Genomic DNA, 11,362 nt, shown 5'->3' on the forward strand with positions numbered 1-11,362 from the left:
ATTGTCGGCAGTAAGTTAGACATGTTGGACTCTGGCAGGACTGCCCTTTATCACCGGTCCTCTTCATTATTTTTATGGACAGGATTTCTAGGCGCAGCCAGGGGCTGGAGGGTGTCCAGTTTGGGGACCACATGATTTCATCTCTGCTTTTTGCTGATGATGTTGTCATGTTGGCTTCATCAGACCAGGACCTTCAGCGTGTGCTGGCACAGTTTGCAGCCGAGTGTGAAGTGGCTGGGATGAGAATCAGCACCTCCAAGTCCAAGGCCATGATTCTCAGCTGGAAAAGGGTGGCTTGGTGGAGAGCTCCTGCCTCAAGTGGAGGAGTTCTAGTATCTTGGGATCTTGTTCACGAGTGAGGGAAGGATGGGGCGGGAGATTGACAGGTGGATAGGTGCAGTTTCTGCAGTGATGCGGTTGATGTACCTGTCTGTCGTGGTAAAGAAGGAGCTGAGCTTCAAGGCGAAGCTCTCGATTTACCAGTCGATCTACGTTCCTACTCTCACCTATTATCATGAGTCGGCCGAAATGTGCTTTCTCCGTAGGGTGGCTTGGTGCTCCCTTTTAGATAGGGTGAGGAGCTCGGCCACTCAGGAGGTGCTCAGAGTAGAGCCACTGCTCCTCCACATCGAGAGGAGCCAGCTGAGGTGGCTAGAGCATCGGATACGCTTCGCATCGGGGTCCTGATCACTCTGTCGGGGTCTATTCTGCAAGAACAACCGGCTGGATGTACATTATTCCTTACTTAATGAACAGGTAGTTCCAAGTCAGTTTAATCACCGTTCTATATCAATGCGCTGCTTTAAATGATACACACACCACGCGCACATAAACACAGTGAGAGAGAGAGAGGTCGGGGATTGCAGATTGCTACACATCGGGTGATTCTTGGCCTTTTTTTAAAATCTTTATTTAAAATCTTTTAATGCACGGCAAACCATTGATTATCCCTTACATATATATTTTTATTCATAATCATGAACGGAATGACTAATGTACTATAAAAAAAATACACAAGTGACTTGAAAACCTTTCATTTTTTTCTTTTTTTTATTAGGATACACTAATCCACACATCCTTTCCAATACACGTTTTAAATATAAACCTTAATTTTGGTCATTATTATGTATAATAATATTTGTAGGTTTTTTTATATTCTGAATAATTCATTATTTTGTTTCCTGGCAGAATTGCTTGGGAGGGATAAAATAACAAAATGCAAAAACCTGTCATTCATAAGTAAAAATAAATAAATATAAGAATAACAAATATAAAAGAGATAAAATGAGAGAGACAGGCATTTTAAGATGTTTCAGACAGTGAGCTGATGAGGGCACGAGGGGCTCTGTATTGAATTTCAGCACGACAGCATTCCCCAGTGCTGCAGTGAGCATGAGAGGGAGTGAAGACAGTGACCTACAAACAGGTTTAAGTATCCTTAGAGCACTGACTGAGCGGAGGACCGGGTACAGGAGAAAACACCTCCTGTTGGACTCATAGGGTAGACCGTCTGGCAGAAAGGGGGGACACTAGATAAACAGCTCATGGTGTGGTGAAGGTAGGGAAGAATCACGGATAGCGTGGGGTAACTTTTCTGGATTTACGGACACTAGTGGCAGAGGGTAAGTGGAGGGACAAACAGGGTGTCTTCTCAGAAACTTTTCAGAGAACCAAACCTCAATACCAAATTTCAGATTTTTCTGAGATATTTACTTGCAAGGGAATGTGACACTTTTATTGAACATTTTTGCCCCTTACCTCCATTTAAGTCTTGTTTTACACTTGTTTTATACTGAAAGGATGTTTTGGTGTCCTCACATAAACTGGTTCTGTTAACAGGGATGGTTTAATAGTCTTGATTTTTTATTTTTTTGACAAATGTATTTATTTAATTATTGATTAATATTTTATTTTATTTATTTGTCTGAAGTCTTGTAGTCTTATTCTTAGGGTGAGGTTCAAAGTGGTAATGGATCTGTCTCTGGGAGTTAACACAGGGTTCTGATAGAGTACATGAAATGTTTGTATATGATTTCATGGAACGGCAGGAGAAGTATCATCTTCAGTTACATAACTGGAACGGGACTGTATACATGTCTTGTTGTAGAGCAGATTATTTTTCTATTACACAGTCTATTACACACTTTAATTCAACTATACCAATTTGAAAATAGATAAAAGTATTTAGCATTATAAATGTGTTTTTTTATTTAAATGTATTAAATTAAATTGCATTACACATAATCTGTAAATATTATTTAGTTGTAAATGAAAAAAAATATTGGAGTATGTTTTTCAGTTTTTCTACTTATAAAATTCAACATGTTTTTTGTTATTTGTAATTATTCCCATTTTTTAGCAATTTCCGAGTGTAATGCAATTAATACAATGTAAATTACATTTCATTTAAATATGCATATACTAGATTGATTGATTGATTGATTGATTGATTAATATGATTGATTGATTGATTGAATGATAGTTTCGATCAAACACCAATTTAACAAACCTTTGACCGCTGGGTTCATGATTGGCTGAAAATATTGTGTTTCTACTCAATAAAACAGACTGAGTGAACAAGAAAGATGGACAAAGGAGAAGGAGAAGAACCAGACAGGGAAACAGAGGGCAAAAAACAAGAAGAGGAAGAGATCAGTGAAATTGACAAGAACCTCAAGGACCAGCGCAACAAGGCAGAAAAGGGTGACAAAGAGAAGGGTGAGAGGAAGAGAGAGAATCGAAGATCTGGTTCAATGTGGAAGGGAGGTTGGGCCCTGTCTGAACGTCTGGCCATCAATGTGTCAGGCATGCGCTACGAGACACAGATTCGAACCCTGGCCCAGTTCCCTGACTCTCTGCTCGGTGACCCTCAGCGGCGTCTGCGCTACTTTGACCCACTCCGAAACGAGATCTTCCTGGACCGCAACCGATTCTGCTTTGATGCCATCCTTTACTTCTATCAGTCTGGAGGTCGGTTACGGCGGCCTGCCAGTGTGCCTCTGGACGTCTTCATGGATGAACTGCGCTTTTATGAGCTGGGAGAGGATATCATGGCTCGCTTCAAAGAGGATGAGGGCTTCCCCAAGGAGGAGCCTCGGCCCCTGCCAGACAATGAGATCCAGCGCAAGCTGTGGATGCTCTTTGAGCACCCCGAGTCCTCTGGAGGTGCCCGTATCATCGCCATCATCAGCGTGATGGTGATTGTGGTCTCTATCCTCATCTTCTGTTTGGAGACGCTGCCTGACTTCAGAGTAGAGAAGGAGCTGAGAGAGGTGAGAAGAGCAGTAAAAGACATGGCAGTATTACAGTGTTTGACCATGTGTCTGCACTAGCAAACTGTTATCAGCTCATATTTCCATACAGAAAATGCAGGATTTATTTTTTTCATTAAAAAGTACACATAATGCACAAAACATTAATATGAAATAATGTTAGAATGGCTGTTAGCATGAAGCAGATGGGTTGCTGCGCATATAAAGATGAATGAGCATAAACCAAATGTATTAATATTAATATATTATTTAAAGTTAGCATGAAAAGAAAATTCACCCTATCTCTTTGCTAAGAATGTTATTAGAGTGCATGTCATTGATCTTACTGTGAATCGATTAATCTATGATATGTTTCTTTTTTTCTTTCTTTTTTTTTGACTTAATTTTTTAATCAAAATTTTATAACTTGGGGAAAAACTAAAGACTTCTCTCTGGTGATGTATTTCTCCAGTTATTAAGTCCACATAAATCCTGAACTTTTTAATTACTGACCTCATTAAGATCCGCCTTCGTCCAATCAACAACCAGCTAACAGAAGTCCCCAACATGTTTTTTTTTTCTAGTTAATCCATTTAAATTAGATGTACATCACAATATGGAAGGAAGGGTCTTTTGCTACTTCCGTTATGTTGCAACTTTAATATTACAACATTTATTATATTTTTACTATTACTATACTATTAAAATATATCAATAACTATTTTAATTTAAAGCCTATATGTGTGGTCACATTTACTGTTGTTCTGTGAATTCCAGCGATATTTTGCTAAAGTGTCTGCACCTTCTTTAATATTCTCAATGTACTTGACTGAGATGTTTACATGTTTAATGGTTGACTTGTTCTGTTGCCACATTGAATTTTAGTGCAAAAATGAATCCAAGTAGTGTGCTGTGTAAATGTACACTGCATACTGAATCTCTAACAAATGTAAAAACAATGCTTAATGCTGAACGCTAAACTATTTTGAACACAAAGGCATTCTTACTGACTACATATAGTTTCATATACAAATACAAAAAAATGTGCACACATTTCAAATCACACAAATAAGGGAAGTTTAAAATGTGAGAGGTTGCATAAAAAGAAAACAGCAGATGAAAAGTTCAGGAGCAGAAGAGAGTGTAGGTTTATTGCTGAGATTATTTTAGACGTGTCGTTAAATCTGATACACAGATTTGGAGTAAAGACACTGGGGGGGTTGGAAAAAAGTCAAGTGACGTGTCCTTGGAGAGATGCAACTGGCCTACACAGATAGAAAAAAAGGGAAGGAGATGAGAAATGACCAGATGACAGGTGACAGTATGAAAGAGCGTCTGTGCTTGATCGAGTGAGGGGATATAGAGAGACACAGTGTGGGTTGGGAGCAATGAGGGAAAGTTAGTAAAGAGTATCAAATTAGTTTCCCAACGGCTTCGGCACAAGACTGCAACCTCAACATACTGCCAAATCAGCTCAGTAATTCTGCATGGCTCAGACCAGTAAACTAAAGCAGATGAGAGAGAGATGGTACATTCTCAAGTTTCACCTTAGAGATCTAAGGCGTTATTTTTAGAGTAAGGACACCCCTTCAGAGCATTTTAACACAGACACAGGAGCTTGTATTAATAAACAGACACCCTCAAATGCTGAAATAGGAATGGAAACACACTTTCACAACTTATGATGACTTCAGCTAAATCTAAGTAAGCGCTACGATAGGGAACATTTACTAGCCAGCTAGCCAGAGACAAGATTACCCACCACACGATCATACGAGCTCACATCTCACATGTCATATCTTCTAATCTCCTGTCTTACTATTTAAAAATCTGTTTTCCATCCAAACACGTTTAGCTTTGTTATACGACTGGAAACGTAAGTTAGGTTATATGTGTTTATGGATGCATTGAAAATGCCCCTACTATGGTTACCTTTTACCCTTTTACATTTTTTTATGGAGTCAGAGTGATAAAGATAAAAAATGATTGACCTTTGAGTGAAAGGTCATGTACTGGGACATTCAGCTTCACTCAAGAATGGGTGTCAAATGGGCAAACAATTTGTTTCAGTCAGGCACTTGTTAGGCAAAACATGTTTGGCCTTAAAAGTAGTTTCAGAAATTAGCTTTCTATTAAACATTTTTATTAACTTAAAGCTACAGTATGTAACACTAAAAATAAATAAAGCTGCATGCTCTGCTCCTCTGAGTGAATGTGGTTCGTGGAGGAAGCATTAAAATCTACATTGAATAAACTAAGATAAACAAGTCCTCATAATTATGCTGTTGTTTTGACTTATTGCAAACACTGCTGTTTTTAAATAAATGATGTAATAAAAGTTACAAACATTACAAGTTGTAAACACTAGACAGTGGGCAGGATTGCGTTATAACGAATTCACCCTACTGTTAGAGAGCTACGTGTATGTCTATCTTTTCGATAGAGATTCTTAACTGTTAGGTGAGATTAACTAATAATAATAAAATAAAAAATAATAATAATAAATCTCTGGGTCAAGTTTTAACCCTGTGAGTTCTCGCACCTCTGAAAAGCCAAGCCAATATTGATTCAGGTTTTATTACAAACTCTGTTGCTTCCTCTTTGCTTGTTTATTTATTTATTTGTTTTATCTTTTATTTTATTACACGTTTAAGGATTATACCTTAACATACCTTGAATACACAAAATGCACTTTATACTCTGGCTGTGCTTAATATGTTTTTCAATGTCATAATTTCTATCCAATTTCCATATCTAATTTTACATCCTTATCTTTTTTCTTTTCTCTGTCTCTTTTGCAGCAAGCGTCATACCAGGCTATCCTGGCTGGAAACAGTACCTTGCACAGCCTAATGTCCTCTCCCTTTCAAGATCCATTCTTCCTGGTGGAGACCATGTGTATCTGCTGGTTCTCGTTTGAGCTAATGATGCGTTTCTCCTGTTCTCCCAGTAAGATGTCCTTCTTCAAAGATGTGATGAACATCATAGACTTCTTCGCAATCATTCCCTACTTCGTCACGCTCGGCACAGAGCTGGCCAAGTCTAAGGGAGCGACGCCGTCCATGTCCCTGGCGATCATTAGGGTCATCCGTCTGGTTCGAGTCTTCCGGATCTTCAAGCTGTCTCGCCACTCCAAAGGCCTTCAGATCCTGGGCCAGACGCTGAAGGCCAGCTTGAGAGAGCTGGCGCTGCTCATCTTTTTCCTCTTCATCGGAGTCATCCTGTTCTCCTCGGCCGTGTACTTTGCTGAGGTGGACAACCCTGGAACGGCCTTCACCAGTATCCCAGAAGCCTTCTGGTGGGCTGTGGTCTCGATGACGACAGTGGGGTACGGCGACATGTACCCGATGACGGTGGGCGGAAAGCTGGTGGGCTCCATGTGCGCCATCGCCGGAGTGCTGACCATCTCACTTCCCGTTCCCGTCATTGTTTCCAACTTCAGCTACTTCTACCACCGTGAAATGGAGTGTGAGGACAACCAGGAATACACACACGTCAGCACATCCCTTTGGGAGGAGGAAGAAGGTGGGGAAGAAGGAGAAGATGCTGAGGAAGGGCCTGGGGAACAGGGAGACCGCGTTCCTCTCGAAGGAGGCATGGCCTATAGGGGGATCTGTGCCCCTCTAAATGGGACTCTCCTGGCTGGGCTTTGTGTGGGTCCGACCGGAGTACAAAGTGTAGGGAGCGTTTACCCGCTGGTCACTCAAGTCTGAGAGACTAGAGATCAAAGAAGAGGAATGAGAGATGGAGGTGGTCCTGTGCCATGTTTAAAGGACACTGCCTCGCTGTGACTCACTGAATATATGGGGATGATGGGAAGGAATAAATGCAAGAATCAGAAAACGACCGAAAAAGAGGCTGAGAAGAAGATGCAGATGCAGCTTCCAAATGAAAGGTATGAAGAAGTTACAAAAAACATTGCCTATCTATAAAACATCTATGAAATGTTTCCTAAGTTTCTGGGAACCAAACTTTTATTTTGACTGCACGATCTTAAACCTTAAATCATTGAATGTATTTATTTGTGAAACTATTTGTATCTATTCAGAGAGCGCCTCTCAGTGCATTTGAAAAAATAGCTGAGGATAAGCTGAGCTGTGTTGTGCAATAAAAGCATTTGAACCTTTGCTTACTGGAATTGTCGACATATATATCGGACTTATTCGTAGGAAGAAGAGCCATGCGGTGTCACTTAAATGGCATGAACTTTGTCACCCGGGTTGCAGCCATGAATGTACCAGGGATTTTTTGTGCAATGAATGGATAAAGTCTTAAGCATCATTCATCTGGAACAGTTTTGTGTTACTGCTGTTCTGACATTGTTGAAATGCTGTGAATAAATGACGTGAGTGTGTGTGTTCAAAAACCTTTTAGGAAAACATGTAATATATAATTTGTGTGTGCTCTATGAATTGTATAACGCTGAGCCATGTTTGTGTACTATTTATTAAAATTTGTAATCACACAAAAATCATAAAGAAGTTGCGCAGTGATCTACAAAACGAACAAACAAACTGAAAGTGGAATCTTCTCCAGCTGCTATCTCATGTCTTTAAAAGAGTCATATTTTAATTAATCATATGCTGTTTCATATAACAATATTTAAGGTAATTTTAATAATTTTAGACCATAACAAATAAATAAATAAGTTCAAATAAATACAGTTTCGGGAAAAAAAAATACAGTAACAAAACATTTTAAATCTGGCAGTCCAGTGTTAATGTAAAGCATGCCTCCATAACCAATGTTCTCCAGACCTCACTTCTTAGTATGCAGACTGGGACTGAAGACAGTCTGGATTTGAGACTGATGTCCCATTCCTAGTGGGTCATCAGAGTCCAGATTTATGTCCTTAATATAATGTTTCACCTCCTGTATGTGGCCGACCTCTCTCACTGCCAACAGATAATCCATAACAGGGAGGAACCGAGAAAGTGGGGCACTGTGTTTCTGCCCAGACTGCTTTGAGTGGAGCGACACAGGACGATCAGAGTGTGGAGAAAGAAAATAAGAATATCCATCCTCCAGTAGCACTTCGTGAAAGGTGCAGTCTCCTTCAGAGTAATGCAGCTGGAAAAAAAAAAAAAACTCAGTACCAAGGTTGCATTTGATTGGTCAATTTGTTATATCATAATTTTATATAATTTTTTTATAATTTAAAAAATGCAGTTTGTTTCTGTGATGGTTAAAGCAACATTTTCAGTATCATTATCTGATAATTATTATAAATTTTGAAAACAGCATATTTTTTTGTAAAAACCATGATAAATTTTTTCAGGATATTTTGAATAATAATAATAATAATAATAATAAAAAAACATTTATTGGAAATATTTTTTGTAATATTATAAATGTCACTTTTGATCAATTAAATGCCTCACTGCTAAATAAAGGTATTAATTTTCTTAAAAACCTTAACTATTTAAGGTATAAATAATTTGCTCAATTATTTTTAATACAATTCTATATTATAAAATTTCATATTTTGCTTGTACAGTTTGCTTTTAAATGGAAACATAGTAAATACTAGCATCCATTTTATGTATACACTGCTTTCTGCTACACTAGAATGGTGTCTTTTTAACTAATTGTCATATTTTCAGATTTATTTCTTCTTAAAAAGAAGCATAATCTATTGGATATTTTAAATCTATGAAGACGTTAGTATGTTCAGACCTGTCCTTTCAAGTTGTCTTTATCATCCACGCAGAGGAAGAGAGATGTAGCCTCACTCTGGATGACCGTCTCACCCGCTTTGACCGAGCGCAGGTTCAGCACACCTGCAGAGCGGCAAACAACACCACACTTCAGTCAGCGCTGTGAGCATTCACACATCACCTTTGGCCCTCTATATTAACAACCACTGCCACTATAAAATATTTTCATAACATCTAACCAAAAGGGAAACTATTATTGTTATTATTGGCATAACCCTTGCTATCACAGGTATTGTGAATCGTTATCTTTTCTGATAAGGTGTTCTGAGAAGTAAGGCTATAATGATGGTTACATGATTACAATACTACTCTTACAGTAAACTGTGCTCTATAACTCATGTTTTCAGCACTTGCTTACAGTTGCGCTTCTTTGCTGGGGACCCTCGGACGGAGCCATCAGGCTTCATTTCAAGGAACAGCCCATGCTTTCTGTTCTCTAAAATGGACAAAAAACACACACACACATAGAAACATGAACACACTTATTGCCTTTACCTCAAGGCAGTCTTTGCTCTTTAGGAATAAAAAACCATAGTACAGTTGCAGTGCAAAATAAGTTCCCTGAAGTAAAAGGTTTTATTGTCACATCACCACACCAAGTAAAAAGGATTGACTGATTCCAGATAGCCATGTTGACAGAAGAAAGCACCACATGTCACAGTTATCCACAATAAGCGGATCCTAACATCTTAACAGTGCAGCTCAAACAAAAAGAAGCAGAAACTAATCTGCAGCTACTGAAATAGGTTAAAGGTGAAGATTACCTGTGTAGAGCAAGCGTTCCCTGACTTGTGTGCTGAACGGCAGAAGCACGTTATGTTCAGGAACATACATACACCAATGAAGAGGAGGAAACAGAGCAAAAAAAAGGAAAAAACTGGTAAAAAGCATGATTGACCGAACCGACCAGGTGGGCTTCAATACAAACAGGTGGGATCCAAAAGTAAAAATATCATCAAATATAATATACTGTAATAATAAACCTTAAAACTGACTTAAAATGTAAATGATATATAAAAACAAAGAGGATAACTCCCATTTGTGAAAAAAAAACACTTGAGTAGCGATATCTCCAAGCCCTCCAGATGCTGAGATGGTCTACACCGAAGACATGTCCCTGTAAACTCGTATTTATACGAGAGAGCGACAGAAAATACATGAGTCACTCCAGTACGAAAAGGAAAAATGATAACAAACTTGTTTTCAGGAAATGAAGGAGGATAAACTGATGGTAAATCTTCACACGGCTATGTCAGTCACGTCTTTGATCTCAGAGGACAGGGAACCCGACTTCTGGATCAAGAGGAGAACATACAGTAAATTAGTTTGCATATTGCAGATTATTCACTGTTTATTTCATATAAAGTCCTTAATTTATTTCCCAGTATTAAGAGGAAATGGGAGTGGAGGTGGCAGTTTAAACAGAACAGATAAGAGACAATAAAAAGCACTCAAAGGGGGTTTCGTGCTCATCTGTGCGGACGTGAGGACACTACCGTCCCGCCAGCTAGAGAGGGCAGTGTGGCATCAAGTAAGGATCAGAAAAAGAGTGCAAGTCTTATCTTAACAAAAGTTAGCACACTCATGCTAACCCGGTCTCTCAATCTTTGTTAGATGTAAATGATTCAAGACAGTTAATACTGAGGTGTAATTAGACAGGTTGACTCCATCAAGTGTTGACTGATGTCTTTTATCATAGAATCAGAGTCCCTGAAAAACTCACATCCTTTTCCCCAATTGCCATTTTGCTCTTTCATCCTAATACAACTCCTTTAAGCTTTCGCATTCAGTCTCTGTGACGTCCAGGGTCCCTTGTAATCATCTGTCTCCCGCCTCACTGTTGTCCTGGGACGAATGAGGAGGACTGACGTCTTTCTGGCCATCTGCCGCTCTCTCCCTCACTCTTCTTTGAGCGGATTAAGTGTTTTGATGTCTTTGTCTCATCATTGTGTGGGGAAACTTTGACTCTGTGTGCATGTAGGGATTTCTATTCGCCCAGTGGAGCGAGATGGGATTTAAACGTGCCTCATGGTAGACATCGACTCTTACACAAAAGGCATTAAAGGACAAACCACTCAATAAGTTAAATAAATCGTTAAGATTTTATTATCAACCCCATAGACAGCAGCAGAATTCATGGGAAATGAAGTCTTTCATACATGAATACATAAGTCAGACAAAACACACGCTAATTTTTACTAGTTCAAGTGCAACACTAGACAATAAAGATACTCCATAATAGCAAATGACAACAATATTAACATCAAAATAATTCAAGAATGGTAAAGGAAGGAAAATTTTGTTATTTTTATAGCTTAAGAGAGAGTTTTTAGAACTGTCTCAGCAATACTAACCCAAACAAATGAACAGTAAATGAGATTGCTGATGTACAGT

At 38.9% G+C, this 11,362-nt stretch overlaps 2 protein-coding genes across 3 annotated transcripts; one reads left to right on the forward strand and one right to left on the reverse strand.

Annotated features, from left to right (window-relative positions):
• Nucleotides 1–1,417: 1,417 nt before the first annotated feature.
• Nucleotides 1,418–7,732, forward strand: LOC132149114 (potassium voltage-gated channel subfamily A member 7-like). 2 transcript variants are annotated; one of them, XM_059558060.1, is made up of 3 exons: nucleotides 1,418–1,626; nucleotides 2,568–3,272; nucleotides 6,053–7,732. In XM_059558060.1, the coding sequence occupies exons 2-3, from the start codon at nucleotides 2,586–2,588 to the stop codon at nucleotides 6,962–6,964; spliced, it is 1,599 nt and encodes a 532-aa protein (XP_059414043.1). In that variant the 5' UTR covers nucleotides 1,418–1,626; nucleotides 2,568–2,585; the 3' UTR covers nucleotides 6,965–7,732. The 2 variants fall into 2 exon arrangements, with proteins under 2 accessions (XP_059414043.1, XP_059414042.1); XM_059558059.1 differs by having other exon boundaries at nucleotides 1,419–1,622.
• Nucleotides 7,733–7,751: 19 nt separating this feature from the next.
• Nucleotides 7,752–10,572, reverse strand: LOC132149118 (fibroblast growth factor 21-like). Its single transcript, XM_059558064.1, has 4 exons — nucleotides 9,733–10,572; nucleotides 9,327–9,404; nucleotides 8,928–9,031; nucleotides 7,752–8,321 (listed from the first exon to the last, which is right to left on the reverse strand). The coding sequence occupies exons 1-4, from the start codon at nucleotides 9,857–9,859 to the stop codon at nucleotides 8,010–8,012; spliced, it is 621 nt and encodes a 206-aa protein (XP_059414047.1). The 5' UTR covers nucleotides 9,860–10,572; the 3' UTR covers nucleotides 7,752–8,009.
• Nucleotides 10,573–11,362: the final 790 nt, after the last annotated feature.

The sequence above is a fragment of the Carassius carassius genome, chromosome 9 (assembly GCF_963082965.1).
Source record: "Carassius carassius chromosome 9, fCarCar2.1, whole genome shotgun sequence".
Classification (NCBI taxonomy): domain Eukaryota; kingdom Metazoa; phylum Chordata; class Actinopteri; order Cypriniformes; family Cyprinidae; genus Carassius; species Carassius carassius.

What these genes read in the sequence shown, in the direction of transcription:
- LOC132149118 (XM_059558064.1), bottom strand. Translation starts at nt 9,859, where the DNA reads ATGCTTTTTACCAGTTTTTTCCTTTTTTTTGCTCTGTTTCCTCCTCTT. An exon ending in GGAACGCTTGCTCTACACAG is followed by an intron (nt 9,405 to 9,732) that starts GTAATCTTCACC and finishes TGTCCATTTTAG; the next exon opens with AGAACAGAAAGCATGGGCTG. An exon ending in CCCAGCAAAGAAGCGCAACT is followed by an intron (nt 9,032 to 9,326) that starts GTAAGCAAGTGC and finishes GCCGCTCTGCAG; the next exon opens with GTGTGCTGAACCTGCGCTCG.
- LOC132149114 (XM_059558060.1), top strand. Translation starts at nt 2,586, where the DNA reads ATGGACAAAGGAGAAGGAGAAGAACCAGACAGGGAAACAGAGGGCAAA. An exon ending in TAGAGAAGGAGCTGAGAGAG is followed by an intron (nt 3,273 to 6,052) that starts GTGAGAAGAGCA and finishes TCTCTTTTGCAG; the next exon opens with CAAGCGTCATACCAGGCTAT.